This window comes from Bos mutus, chromosome 27 (genome assembly GCF_027580195.1).
Source record: "Bos mutus isolate GX-2022 chromosome 27, NWIPB_WYAK_1.1, whole genome shotgun sequence".
NCBI classification, from domain to species: domain Eukaryota; kingdom Metazoa; phylum Chordata; class Mammalia; order Artiodactyla; family Bovidae; genus Bos; species Bos mutus.
The window spans coordinates 31,814,265-31,830,259 of NC_091643.1; the positions used below are offsets into that span (position 1 = coordinate 31,814,265).

A 15,995-nucleotide genomic window follows, 5' to 3' on the forward strand; every position below is an offset into this window, starting at 1 on the left:
ATTGCCCTTGGCAGATGTTGAGGTTTTTCTTTTTTAACAAATCAGAGGTTTGTGGCAACACTGCATGGAGCAAGTCTATTGGTGCCATTTTTTCAAACAGCATCTGCTCACTTTGTGTCTCTGTTACATTCTGGTAATTCTTGTGATTTTCCACTTTTGCATTATTATTGTATTTGTGATGGTGATCAGTGAACTCTGGTGTTACTGTTGTAATTGTTTTAAGGTGCCACTAACCGCGCCAGAATACGGTGCACTTGGACAACTACTGTGTGTGTAGAGCGCTCCACTGACTGACAACTACTGTGTGTGTGCAAACCATTCCATCGACTGATAATACTGTGTGTGTGCAAACCATTCCATCGACTGATAATACTGTGTGTGTGCAAACCACTCCACTGGCTGATAATACTGGGTGTGTGCAAACCATTCCATCGACTGATAATACTGTGTGTGTGCAAACCACTCCACTGGCTGATAATACTGTGTGTATGCAAACCATTCCATCGACTGATAATACTGGGTGTGCAGACAGTTCCACTGACCGACAATACTGTGTGTGTAGACCGCTCCACTGACTGATAATACTGGGTGTGCAGACCACTCCACTGACTGATAATACTGGGTGTGTGCAGAGCGCTCCACTGACTAATACTGTGTGTGTGCAGACCACGCCACTGACTGATAATACTGTGTGTGTGCAGACCGCTCCACTGACTGGCTGTTCTCCCACCTAAAATTTGGGAAAAGGTCCGAAAATGGAAGTCTGTGAAATACTAATACAAATTAACATATAATAGATGAGATGAGCCAGTCACCTTTCAAGGAAACCATTTTCCCAAGGACGGTAAACATTAGTTGCTCAGTTGTACCCTACTCTTGGTGACCCCATGGACTGTATCCTGCCAGACTCTTCTGTCCATGGGGATTCTCCAGGCAAGAATTACGGGAGTGGTAGCCATTTCCTTTTCCAGGGGATCTTCCTGACCCAGGGATCGAACCTGGGTCTCTTGCATTGCAGGTAGATTCTTTACTGTCTGAGCCACCATGGAAGCCCAAGGATGGTAAAGTATATTTCAAATATAATTAAGTCATTTCTCAAAATTTAAACTGGAACCTGAGCTCTATTAATATGCCTCCTGTAAAATGAAGATGTTAATAAAAATATGGGTAATGTAAATAAGCTATAATATTGAAAATGATAAGAAATCTATCACTCAAAATTGACCTAGAGGTGTTGGTGACATAAAAAGAATAAAGGTTAGAATCTTCCCGAGCCTTCTCCAGGAACATCAAAAGGAAACTATATTCAATGGGCCATGTAAGAATTTTGTTTGAAACATATAAACCATCCCATTAGCAGATAAGAGTGTTAGGATAATGGTTTCATGACATTATTCTTTAAGGTCATTTTTCAGTGACCAGTTGATATGTGAATTTTGATCTGTTTGGCTACTACATTTCTCAGTACAGATTAATAAAAACAGTTTCTGCAGACTTTAATCACCATTGGGAGAATGGACAAAATAATTGCTGCTGCTGCTGCTAAGTCGCTTCAGTCGTTTCCGACTCTGTGAGACCCCACAGACGGCAGCCCACCAGGCTCCCCCGTCCCTGGGATTCTCTAGGCAAGAACACTGGAGTGGGTTGCCATTTCCTTCTCCAATGCAGGAAAGTGAAAAGTGAAAGTGAAGTCGCTCAGTCGTGTCCGACTCTTAGTGACCCCATGGACTGCAGCCCACCAGGCTTCTCCGTCCATGGGATTTTCCAGGCAAGAGTACTGGAGTGGGGTGCCATTGCCTTCTCCGGGACAAAATCATTAGAAAATCTTAAAACCTAAGTTTCAGGTCTCAGCGTGACTTTATTATGGCAAACTCAGCTGAAAATATCTGGTTGACCAATGTTTTATTTACACAGGTGTTTTGAAAACGTTTATTAAAAAAAAATACACTAGGTTTTTTTTTCTTTTTTGCTTTAGGCTACTCTTATTAATAGAACATACGCTTGCCCATTCATTATCTGAAAGCAAACTGAGACAAAATAAAACAGACTAAGTTGAATCATATTGCCCAGTCTATAAGTAGGTCAACAACAACACAGATAAGGTAAGAAACAGATGAGTGGCCTGGCTCAGTGTCCTTCAATCATTTTACCCACCTGAAAAAGAATGTTGTGAACACCTGTGGTTTCTCCTAACACTCATTCTCCTTTCTTTGGAGCTACTCTGAATTTTCATTTGGACAGCCAGTCCTCCTCAACTTTTGGTTTATGTGCTTATCTCCCTTTGTGTTTGGTTCAGAAATGGACATGGGACCTAATCTGTCAAACTGGACTGAACTTCAGGAACTATCTAAAAAGCCATCCCTCCCCACCCTCATCCCTCCAGGCTTGGAGCTGTCAGGCTGTGAGGTTAGGGTTATCCCAGCTCCCTGGCTGCCACTACATTAGAACCTGTCTCAGAAAGGAGCCTTCCCAGAAGAGTCAAAGTGAAGAGCTGGAGAGAAAAAACTAAAACGTCACAGTGACATCTTTGGGGCTTTTGCAATAAGCTGCATCTGACCTGGGCTTCATGGGGTCGCAAAGACTCAGATACGACTGAGCGACTGAACTGAACTGAACTGACCTGACCTGGGCTTTTCAGTTCTAGAAGTCAAAGTGCTGCCTTCTTTCTTAAGCCTGTTTGGGCTGGCTTTTCTGTCACTTAAAACTGAAAGAGATGTAGCTTATCCAGAGACATTAACTAAAAATTTCACTATTTCCCATATAGTTGAAAAAAAGAGCTTAATAAGTATTAGAATTAAATGTATGATGCTGAACTCTTTTGCATGACTATTTTAACTTTTTGACACCGTAATTTTTATACACATGAAAATGTATGAGTCTGAATTTCTGATAAGCAGATCTTATAGTTTCTTTATTATAGCTACATTTTCATGTGTATGTCTGTTACAGTTCTAAAAAATGGATCGTTAATTATTTGAAAGCACATATCTATTCTGTGACAAAAATTCAAAATCATGTTTTAAGAAAATCAAATGAAACTGAGCTTTGAAATTTCAGAGAAATTTATCAAAATATTGCTTTTTTAACCAAAAGGCCACAAAGATGAAAAATGTCTAAATATTTCTCAATATTTCTAGTGGAAGAAAGATGAAACTATGCTAGAGGCTTATTTTTCATGAGGATATGTTATAATATGCAATATACTGCATTTTTTCTCCATCTGTCTCAAAGACACAGAAGCGTAAGTTATTAAGACTCAGATTTTTAAAGTAGCAGATGATTGACCTATTGCACCCAAATAATTTTAGCTTCAAAAAAAACAATTAAAAAATTATTTTAGTAACAATTCATGATTTGTAATCTCAACCTCATGAAGGTTGAGACTTCATGAGGAATCTTTAGTATGTTTTATAATTTAAGCTTCCCTGGTGGCTCAGCTAGTAAAGAAACCATTTGCCAATGAAGGAGACACAAGAGACATGGGTTCAGTCACCAGGTTGGGAAGATCCCTTGGAGAAGGAAATGCAAACCCACTCCAGTATTCTTGCCTGGAAAATTCCACGGACAGAGGAACCTGGTGGTCTACAGTGCATGGGGTCGCAAAGAGTTGGACACGACTGAGCACGCACACACATGTGTATGTGTATATATATATACATACACGTGTGTGTGTGTGTGTATTTAAGAGTTCTTACTCCATGGATTTAGAATGAGTATGCTTGGGAGAGTAATTCCATATAAATATTTGATATTCTTGCAAGTTTTTCCCTTACATTCATTTTTTAGGCGTAACTAGAAAGTGAAACCTCCAAAGGTTACATTTTATCTCCATTAACCTGGTAAATTAAGGGTTAAATCCCCCCCTCCTTCGGTCCCCCATAATACTCCCTGAATGCCTTCCTTTAGGCACTATATGGTACAGTTGCCAAACAGGAATGCTCAAATCTCATCATTCATCTTTGTTAGTTTATAAAAACCAAATGTGCATCTGGCATGTGGTCTGCAGGTCATAAAACTGCATGAGATTGACACCTTCTGAACTAATCAGTTGGAAATACATTTTTACAAGCCTCTCTGCTAACATCAATCAGAGACAGAATCTCATTTTCAACAGCCAAGATGCAGGGACGCATGGTTTGTTATTTTTCTGCAGAGTTTATCAGTAACTTGCCCAAGCAAGTGACGGATGCTTATGAATCTGGCTTCCTATAACTTGAGAAAACATTTTTCATTCTTTGCCTATATTCACATAGCTAGGGCTATCTAGTACCACTAAAGTTGATTATCCACTTGCCCAAATGTCTATTGTAGTAAAATTGACTTCGTAGATGAGCTTCTTAAAATCATCGACATTCCATTTTAGTCTCAGGAATATGAGGTTGGCTTAAATTGGTATTGGCGTAGAAGCCGTATCTAATAGAATTAATCATAAAAAAGACCTAAAGAAACTCAGAAATGTTCAAAACCCACTGAATAACAACTTCAATGATCAGTTAAGAGCCTTTCTTTCTCCAGGTTAGGCTTTGCAATATAAGTGGTATTTTGATATAAAGTAGACAATATAGTTTATGCTTCCTTCCACTTAATCCTCAGTATTATTGCTCTAGTTATTTAAAAATATGCTCTCATCTTTCCTAGGACTTTCATTGGTTTGTAACAGTGGTTGGCAAACTTACTTTGTAAAGGACCAGATAAAAAATATTTCAGGTTTTATGGGCCATATAGTCCCTGCTACAAGTATTTAACTCTGCCTTGATGAACTGATAGCTCTAAAGCAGCCAGAGACAATATGTAAATAAGTGGGTGTGACTATTTCTCAATAAAACTTTATTTACAAAAACAAGCTTTGGCTCAGAGGTCATAATTTGTCAACCTTTAGTCTTGCTTTTAAGTTTCTACCCTGCCCTGTTTCCTTTGTCTTTAAATAATTTTTTTTTTCTGGTAAAGTTAAACAATGCACATTTTACTAGATTATTAAAACGTCTGATTCCATCATTTCCTAATTTACACTCTATGCTGACTTTGACCTGCTTGTCAAAACTCTCACTTTTGTCTTTTAAGCAGCTATGGATAGTTTAACATTTTTTTCAAAACCTTGATATACTAACTGGATAAAAAGTCATGAATTTCCTTTGAATGAATTTTCATCTTCATTCTAAAGGTAATTAAAGCTCTTACCCACAGTATTTGGAAGTCTTTCTCCCTCATTCCAAGCTGGAGGTAGAGGTAGAAATTCTTTAAAAAATTAAAAAATATATATTTAATTTTATTTTTAAAAAGTGTCACGGCTGCTCGGCTGTGTCAGACTTTTTGTGATCCCATGCACTGCTGCCTACCAGGCTCCTCTGTCCATGGAATTTTTTAGGCAAGAATACTGGAGTGGTTGCCATTTCCTTCTCCGGGGGATCCCTTCTTCCGGACCCAGGGATCAAACCCGCATCTCCTGTGTTTCCAGCACTGGCAGGTGGACTCTTTACCACAGGCAGTACCTGGGAAGCGCCACTTGCCCCCCCCCCCGCAAATATATCTTTACGTTTCTTCTTGGCTGCACAGCGTGGTTGGTGGGATCTTAGTTCCCTGAACAGGTATGGAACCTCAGCCCCCTGCAGTGGAAGCACAGTCCTGGACCACCAGGGAACTCCCAAGGTAGGATACCTGATGCAGTATTTTATCTCTGGATTTTAGAATCTTCAAAGGGCACGGGTATACCTTTTGTTTCTCTTTTGGGTCACCATTCTGTAACATACATGAAATTCATTTGCTTATTACTGAATCTGAATCATGTTTGGTTTTGCGTATCTTCCTGGTTTGTCTGATTAACAGACTTTTCCTCCTGGTTTGCATCATTTCAATCGTAATGACCCCAGGCTGTTTATTCTCCTGAATTCCCAATCCACAACCTGCCTTGTAGATATTTCCACTTGGATATTACACAGGCATCGAAAACTTAACATGTGGAAAAGGCAACATACATGATCTTCTCTGGACAGACCACTTTCTCTGCATTTCTTACTTCAATGAATGGCTCCGCTATCCACTCACCCAGGTTCTCAAAGTAGAAACCTGAGCGTCGTCCTTCACTCCTCTCCTAATTCACTCCTCTTCACTCCTTTTTCTCTGCACCTAATCAATGGCCAGCTCCTCCTTTTCCCTACCCCAAACATGTCCTAAGTCAGCTTTCTTTTTATTTCACTGAAAAGACCCTTCAGGCTACCATGGTCACCTCTTCACAAGATCTCAACAAGAGCTTGGTTTCCCAGGCTCCAGTCTTGTCCCAGCTATTCATTCTCGACACTTCTGTCAGAGTACTCTTGGCAGAAATCAAATGTGATTATTTCACTTCTCTAGGTAAAATGCTTCCTTTAATTGGTCCCTGCTGCTTTCTGAGTAGTTAGAACTCCTTAACATGGCTTATGAGACCTTTGTGATTATTATTTCCTCTGCTGGAGACCTCTCACTGCTCTTATCCCGGCTCCCTCCCCAATTCCTTTAGCAATCAGCTCAGACACCGGTCTCACCAAGTTCCTTGAGGGCCAATCTAGTCCACTGTTGTGGCTCCCAGAATTTAGGACATATTCTTTTTGGCACTGAGCACACATACAAAAATTTTGCTGAACAAAGTGAAGAATAAATTCAGTTCCTAGAGATTATGAGATCAAAACAGGCCAAAAGGATGTCTTAAAAGCACAGCAGATTTTTAGGTGTTTTTTTTTTTTTTTCCCAGGAACCACCATACTGTCCTCCATTGTGGCTAGGCCAATCTGCAATCCCATCAGTGTAGGAGGGTTCCCTTCTCTCCACACCCTCTCCAGCATCTATTGCTTGGAGATTTTTTGATGATGGCCATTCTTTACAACAGATAACCAACAAGGACCCACTGTATAGCACAGGAAACTCTGCTCCAGGTTATGTGGCAGCCTGGGAGTTTGGGGTGAATGGACAGATGTATATGTATGGCCGGGTCGCTTTGTTGTACATCTGAAACTATAACCACCTTGTTCATCGGCTATACTCTAACATAAAATAAAAAGTTACAGAGACACACACTGCTTTCTTTCATCACCATTTTCCTGTCCTCAGATACTCATGCTAATCCTTGAATTCCTTTTTCTTTTTTACTCTAATAGGTACTTTTACATGTTCTTGGTAAGTTGGACATTAGGCAATCCATACAATTGTAAAAAGTATTAAAAGAAATTATATGAAATACTACATATAATCTCAAAAGGGCAAGGCCTTATGTACTCATAAAGACAGATAATCCCAAATTCAGGAAGGAAAAGTTAAACCTTATAAACATTTCCCTTGTAAAAGCTTATCATCTGAAAACTTCTGCATGATGAAAGATGCCATAAACAAGGTTAAAAGATAATGAAAACTTGAGGTAAATTATCTACAACACACTTCATAAAGAGCTGATAAGTAGAATATATTTTTAAAAAATCCTTAAAATTAAAAAGGAAAAGTCAAAAAACTCCATAGAAAAAAAATGGTCAAGAGAAATAAATAAGCAACCAGAAAAAGAAGAAACACAGTCAAGGAGCATATATAAAGATCATCAATCTAACTCGTAATTAGGGAAATGCAAATGAAAACAATAAAAATGGAATCATTTCCACCCAGCAGACAAAATTCATATTTTTCATTTTGTTGGACAATTTTGCTTATGCACAATGATTATGTACAGACTATGAACATGGGGAAAATAAACACACTCCTACCCATGAAGTGTACAGTGGTGAAACTTAGTGTGAGGCAATTTGGCAGCAGCTACCAGAACTAAATTTAAAGCACCCTGTGACCCAGCAATTTCATTTCTACAAATCTGTTCCAAAGAAATATGTGTACATTTACACAAAGATTTATATGCAGATAAACACACATATACCCACACACAGATTCCCTACAGATCTGCCTTTATACCAAGAGCAAAAAAATAAGAAACAACTAAATGATTATTAATGGAGTAGTGGTAGAATTAATCAGGACATCTGTGCTTCTGTTATAAAGTAGGAGACAGACCTACACGTACTGACATGAAAAAAATCTCTTTGGCAGAATCAAATTTAGAACAGTACCTATCCTGTTCTCGTTTAAAGACATTAAGCGTGCGTCTAAGCTCACTGAGAAGGCATAGAGACCCGCACTCTGAGTTGTTGACAGTGGTGATCTTGACAATTTGTTGTTGTTCAGCTGCTAAGTCATGCCCGACTCTTGCGACCCCAAGGTCTGTCTGCAGCACACCAGGCTTTCCTGTCTTCACCATCTGCTGGAGCTTGCTCAAACTCATGTCCATTGAGTCAGTGATGTCCTCCAACCGTCTTGTCCTCTGTCGCCCCTTTCTCCTCCTGCCCTCAATCTTTCCCAGCACTGTGTATGGCTGCTAGTAATAATCCTGCCCAAGAATGCAGAGGTTCTTAACCCGGAGAAAGGGGGCACTGTCTAAAGAGGTTCTGGACAATGCTCTTTGTTGTTCTAAAGCTTGCAGTGGCAGCGAATGGTAATGGGTATAAAATATAGGGAAGACTGTTAGTTTCAGCCTGTGTGAATATTTTTCCTCTCCTAAAACTCATTCAAAAACAGTGGTCAAACCCCATGCTTCTGAAAGCAAAGGTGGACTTCTCTTTTCTAGAATGGGATTCTCCTGGGATCTAAAACTTCTGTGGATAATAAAAGGGTTCAGTTCAGTTCAGTCGCTCAGTCGTGTCCGACTCTTTGCAACCCCATGAATCGCAGCACGCCAGGCCTCCCTGTCCATCACCAACTCCCGGAGTTCACTCAGACTCACGTCCATCAAGTTGGTGATGCCATCCAGCCATCTCATCCTCTGTCGTCCCCTTTTCCTTCTGCCCTCAATCCCTCCCAGCATCAGAGTCTTTTCCAATGAGTCAACTCTTCGCGTGAGGTGGCCAAAGTACTGGAGTTTCAGCTTTAGCATCATTCCTTCCAAAGAACACCCATTCTCCTTCAGAATGGACTGGTTGGATCTCCTTGCAGCCCAAGCGACTCTCAAGAGTCTTCTCCAACACCACAGCTCAAAAGCATCAATTCTTTGGTGCTCAGGGTTCAGAGTAACCTAAATCTCTCCCCTGAATGTATGCTAACTCGCTTCAGTCGTGTCTGACTCTTTACAACCCTATGGACTAGTCCTCCAGGCTCCTCTGCCCATGTGATTCTTCAGGCAAGAATACTGGAGTGGATTGCCATGCCCTCCTCCAGGGGATCTTCCTGACCCAGGGATCGAACTGCATTGCAGGGGAATTCTTTACTGCTGAGCCACCTGGGAAGCCCCTCTCCTCTGCAGTAGGATCTCACGGAGTCTTTCAAAAAAAAAGTAATTTCCCCCCAAATCATCTGCCAGGATAATGTATTTCAAGGCTCTGATACTGAGTGCCACTCTTCATTCTGACATCTGGATTCTTTTTAAGAAGTACCCAGGAACTCTTATGGGCTTATCTTGTGGCTCAGCTGGTAAACAATCTGACTGCAATGAGGGAGACCTGGGTTCGATCCCTGGGTTGGGAAGATCCCCTGGAAAAGGGAAAGGCTACACACTCTAGTATTCTGGCCTGGAGAATTCCATTTGACTGTATAGTCCACGTGGTCACAAAGAGTCAGATACGACTGAGCGATTTTCACTTTCGGAACTCATAATTTCCTCCCTTCTCTTCCTCCTTCCTTCCCTCTCTTCCTTCCTTTTTTTTGTTCTTTTTTAAACCATTCCCCTTATGATTTTTTTTCTATTTTATTTACCTTTTCTTTTTTTAAAAATATATTCTGGAGAACACAACCATCTCATCCTCCTGCTAGAACTTTTTATAAATGTATTTTCAAATGTTTCCTTATTTTCATTTGGAAATCTCCAAACTTAGACTGCCTCTGTCCATTCATCACATTCATTCTGACGCTTACATTAAAATATCATTCATCATTTCCCTCTTCTTTGTCATTTCTAGCACACACACCTGCTTGCTTCTGCAGTTTGAATCTTCTATTTGTATTTTTCTTCCTCCCTCTCTCAGTACTGTTTTTTCATTTCTAAATAACCTCAGTTGAATTGTGCTTCTTTTTTCTACTATGATCAGACTCTGCTGCTGCTGCTAAGTCGCTTCAGTCGTGTCCGACTCTGTGCGACCCCATAGATGGCAGCCCACCAGGCTCCCCCGTCCCTGGGATTCTCCAGGCAAGAACACTGGAGTGGGTTGCCATTTCCTTCTCCAAAGTATGAAAGTAAAAAGTGAAAGTGAAGTCGCTCAGTCATGTCCAACTCTTCGCGACCCCATGGGCTGCAGCCTACCAGGCTCCTCCATCCATGGGATTTTCCAGGCTCTAAAGGTATTAAAAAAAACCTGTTTGAGGTATATCTTCCTGGCATATCCCCACAAAGTAATATTAATAACTCTGAAGGACAAAGAATAACTCCATGTACTTAAAAGTAAGAGGCATCATTCCTGGCAGGATTTATATTCTGACATTCTACCATCTTGCACAGAATTTAGGAAGAGGTTTAAGTCATTCTTGGGCCTTCCACCATCCAATCTGCAGAAGAAGACTTGCCTCTTATGCCTCAGGTATCCATAGGGGAGCTGTCTATTTGAGGACCGGACAGGAAAGCAAGATGTCAAAGGGAGCTCTGACCACATCTCTCTAATGAGAAGAACGATAGGAACATGGCAGCCACTGCCACAGATTACGTATTTTGGAGAAATCAGCTCATTCATGAGTATCTACCTTGAGTTTCTATAAAGGTAAGAGTTGTCTCTGGCAAGCTGTTGCATTTTGATGCTCGCACTGTGGGACCACCATATGGGGAGCTATTGAAGTCAAGACACTCCCTATCGAATGCGAGTCTTAGCAGTGTGACCAGGCGAAAGCAATGGTGCTTTCTGAAGTATTGGGGGAACTGGAGAGCTGCCTTGTCAGGCTGGGGCGTGGAAAGCATGCCAGAGATGCCAGCACTGACTTTCCTGTTCTCAAGTAAGAGGGGAGCAAACTCCTGGAGGCAGTAAAGGTGGGCTACAGTCCATGGGGTCGCAGAGAGTTGAACACAAGTTAGTGGCTGAACCACAACAAAGTAAGAGGGCTGGAATTTGGAGGGAAGGAAGGAGAGAGAATAGAAGAAAGTAACAGAACTCTACTAGCCATATGAAATGGTTATAATAAAACGAAACGCTATTGATGGCTATTCATATTCTGATAGAATAATCTGTTTTTCTGCCCACCCACCATCCTTGGGGAAAAAAAAAAAGTGAAAGTAAAAGTGTTAGTCGCTCAGTTGTGTTCAATTCTTTGCGACCCAGGGACTGTAGCCCTCCAGGCTCTTCTGTCCATGGAATTCTCCAGGCCAGAACACTGGAGTGGGTAGCCATTTCCTTCTTCGGGGGATCTTCCCTACCTGGGGATCAAAACTGGGTCTCCTGCATTGCAGGCAGATTCTTTACCATCTGAGAGACCACGGAAGCTTCTATCATTCTTACCCGGAGATAGAACTTTTCTGCCACTAGTAAGCAACTTTCTCTCTCTCTCTTTCTCTCTTTCTCTCTCTGTGCATGTGTGGTCTATAAAGTTCTTAGAGTTGTGCTCTACAAATTTGCTCAGACTAGACTATGAAGCATTTAATTTTTGATTCAAGTCAAATCAACCTCTTCATTTTCTCCTTTTTTAGTTGCTTAATATGTTAAATGAAACTACTTAGCAACTTTCTGGCTAATTCACTATTTTTGACACCAAATGTAGATAACGTATCTATCATGGCACAGCTGCCACACGTCATAGAATTTCAACTACAGTCCTTATTTTAAATGTTCTGTTTTACTGTCCTCATCTAACAGTAATGGCAATAATATCCTCAATCACCAGACTATGTGTCTTAAGTTGGTGTTTAGTGTGAAAAATATTGTCTGTATACACATAACCCATGCTTAAGTTCAAGGAATCCTCTAGCTTGGGTTATAAGGCACCCAGGTTATAATCTTAGGGTGTAACAAAGCTGGTGCTGAGGTTCCTTCTCAGAAGATGAGAAAAACTAGGTTAGGGACAGGAATACAAATTATATGAGATAAGCAGAGAAGCCACAGGAGGTCTTCTATCAGGTCCGATTTCCCCTTGGAGAGGGAAGTCTAGAGATAGCAGAGCTTCATGCTAATAAGAATAAACAAAGAGGGAACGAGGCCAATTCACAGCTGATAAATTCTGAGGAAAGAGAGAAACCGCCTTAGCCGATAAGGACACTAAAGAGTTGATCAGCCCCTAAATTACTCTGCAGGCTCTGCAGACTGGGCCCTGAAGTTTGCTTCTCTCTGCCAGAGGTGTAACCTCCTCAGTGTAATCTCTTAGAACACGAGGGTGAAACATCTGATCAAAGAGGAAGGCAAGCTAGCCTTCTTCCCAGGGGTAGGGGCTTCCTGGGAGGGAGGGGAAGGCTGCTGTATGGGCGTGCAGAGGACTGATGCTGCAGTTTCTGCGACAGCACCGGGGCACAGGGAGGCGAGAGAGGCAACTGTGTATTATCAGGCAGAAAAAGCTTCGAGGGCTAAGGACCAAACACCTACATCCATCAGGACAGACAGCAGAGTGCAGAATTTGTGGCTCAAGTTTCTTGACAGTCCATGTTAAAGGAGCACAGGGAAATGAGTGAACAGTTAGGCAGGAACGGAAGAGTGGACAGATAGCTGGGGATGAACGGGGAGAACTGCAACTCGTAGTCAGGAAGATGCGAAACAAGTAACATCTGGTTTGAGAATGACTCTGTGTGTTGTGTGTGTGTGTGTGTATGTTGGGGGCAAGGAGGAGAGCTGAGACTTGGTTCTGACCACCCTGCTTCCTAGAGAACAGTACAGGGCAGGCCTTGTTTTACTGTGCTTCCCTTTAAGGGGAAGATGTTGCATTTTTCACAATTCCAAGGTGTGTGGCAACTCGAAGTGGAGCAAGCCCAACGTGCCATTTTCCCAACAGCACTTGCTTACCATGTGTCTCTGTCTCATGTTTTGGTAATTCTTGCAATATTTCAAGGTTTTTCATCATTATTATATTTCTGATGGTGATCTGTGACCTTTCATGTTACTACTACAACTTGCTTAAGGCTCAGATGACGGTTAACATTTTTTAGCAATAAAGTATTTTTATATTGAGGTATACATGTTGTTTTTAGACACAATGCTACCACACACTTTAACAGGCTACAGTATAGGGTAATTTAACAGTATCCAATAGGCATAACTTTTATATGCACTGGGAATCCACACCTGCCACATTCACATGACTTGCTTTTTCATGACACTTGCTTTACTGTGGGCATCTGTCGGATGTTATGTCTGCTCTATTTGGAAAGGAAAGGGCCACTTCAGCCTTCTCTGACAACCTTTTATGAAGTCCACCTAGTCAAGGTGAGCACTTTGAAAGCGAAAGAAGGAAAACTGGATAATGAGAGCTGCTCCTTACAATGTAACATAGCCCTGGCAATTCACAAACATTCTTTCAGTGCTTCCACAAACTCCTTTATGCCTATTTTACATGTGAAACACGTGAAGTTTAACCCAGCCAGGATCTTGTCTACGGTCATATAAGCAGTACGAGGTGGAGTGATGCATGTGTGCTCAGTACTAAGTCATGCCTGACTCTTTGCGACCCCATGGGCTGTAGTCCACCAGGCTCCTGTGTCCATGGGATTTTCCAGACAAGAATACTGGAGTATGTTGCCACTTCCTAGTGGAGTGAAGACCTGACTCCAAACCTGCTCTCGTAACCATCACCGAACTGCCCACGTGGACACTCCCAGAAGGGCAGGCTCAATGAAGGTGGAGGAAGGGAAACACGCATAGGGCAGGTCACACGTGGAGCAGGTGACCAGAGAGGGCTAGACAGAAACTACAATAATTCCTCCTGAAAAACTCAGGCCGAAAGGGACACCAACAGCGAACAGCTCCACCGCTGCAGACGCAGACACTCACTCTCACTCTCTATTCTCTGAGATCGAAACACACCAGCACAGAGGATGGGCACAACGGGAAAAAAATAACTATTTCTTCACTCTGGGCTTACATGGGGTGGAATATCATACTCCTTTTCACAGGCTGTAAAGTTAAGGATAAAAAGACCCTGGAAGTACAGCTTCAAGGGGATTGCTTTCTCTTCCTGGCCTTTCAACAGAAGAGCTTGGGAACTACCTTGCATCTTTTGGTCTGTTCCATTATTAACATACTGCTCTTGAGCTCCCAGTTCACAGGGCCCTAAAAACTGCATCAAGGAGAATCATCACCTGGAGATTAGGACAAGAAATGGAGAATAATGTACATTATACAGTAGCTTGGTTACCTTGCCTTTTCCCTGAATGATAATAATCTTGCATTTGTTTCAGGGAAAACAGGGAGCAAAATCATTCCATCAGCACTTATACATTTTTCAATCAATCTAACCTGTGGGGATCAAATTTTTTTTTTGGTAACAGATAACCATGGACCCACGAGAACTTATAAACCGCGTTCTGGCACAGGCTCGCCTTCCCGCTCCGCATCTCTTACCTCCCTCATTGTCTTTGCTGTCAGTGCAGAGGGTCTCCATGGCTACGTCGCATCCTGCTCCTCGCCACCCTGGCTGGCAAACACAGTGCCAGCCGTTTTGGTCTAGCGTGCACCTTCCGTTGCTGTTGCACAGACCGGGGCATCCCTCTGTCAAAAGAGACAAAGAAGGACAACACAAGTGATTTGAGTATTTAAAGTTTTTGCACCTCAAATAAACAGATGAGGGACACTTAGTGGGAACAGGCCTTTTGAAACAGCACAAATACTGTAATTGCACATGGATAGAAAGAGCAACGTAATCTAAGGAATCTGATTCTTATCCAAGTGGCATCTTTGATTGGCCTGACCCTTGAGACACCACTTACCTGTGCAGGACAGAAATGTCTGCAATGACCCACTAAAATTGCTGCAGGCCAGACAAAATTAACTTACATTTTTTTTCCTTTAGCGAAGCAACAAGGTTGATCATTAAAGTGTGAAAAAAGCGTCACAGCGAGATCATTTCAGAAGCTCTAGAACAGATTTTTAATCTGCTGTAAACATTACTGGTCATTGGTTAGGACACATCTTCTTAAAAGTGCCTTGTTGCTTTCAAAAATTCCCTCTAAATTTAAAAGCATGAATGCGTGGGTACGTGGCTATGAAGGATGTTCAAAAGAGAACGTTAATTTTATCTGGCCTCAGAGTTGCCATATATTCATGTGAAATTACAGTGCATTAAATAATTGCACAAAGTATAGGCCAGTATCAATGACTATACTTTATGCCGAGAGTACATTCCTTTTCACAGAATAAGCAAAGCCCAGGAAATAGTGAAGCAGCTTAGCATCTATTCTAACAAACATTAGGATTCAGGCTGCATACGGATGGGACGGGACTGACAGGATTTCCAACTAAATGTAATAGCTGTGCATATCTGATTACTCAGGACGGACGAAATGAAATACCATAAGGACCACAGTAAAACATCGAGAGACTGAACAAAACACGGTAGTGACGTGCTTCAAGACAGAGCGCAGAAGAGTGATAGTTAGTGACAATCTCCCTAGAGCTTTTATGCTGTTACCTTTATATCCTATCTTGTCTGCTTTTATGGGCAAGGAGGGAAAATTTGGGAAACAATGAAAATAATTTAATATATCCAAAATCTATAATTGTTTCAGTCTAACATGACATTAAAAAAAAAACAAAAACAAATTCTGCCACTTCCTACGGATGGTAACTGGCATGCAGCCAACATGATCTGTTTATGAGCATGACACTAGGGTAGGTTCTGGTGCTCTTCTCTATGAGTGTGACATGGCACTGACAGAAACGAGGGTATAAATGCTCTAAGATGGCAAGGATAATGGGCTCTTAACCAGATCTCTTTGGAAAGAATTAATTTATAATTTGGTATAAAGTATATATGTATATGAGTTAATGCCTGCTCTAGCAGTTGGGGGTTTGTTCTAGCTTCTTATAACTAGAATGCTT

At 41.5% G+C, this 15,995-nt stretch overlaps 1 protein-coding gene across 1 annotated transcript in view; it reads right to left on the reverse strand.

The window, feature by feature from the left end:
* TENM3 (teneurin transmembrane protein 3) overlaps positions 1–15,995 on the reverse strand; it is a 622,438-nt gene that overhangs the window by 74,513 nt on the left and 531,930 nt on the right. Inside the window, 1 exon segment of the mRNA XM_070364068.1 lies at positions 14,520–14,666. Within this exon segment, the coding sequence (XP_070220169.1) occupies positions 14,520–14,666 (147 nt within the window).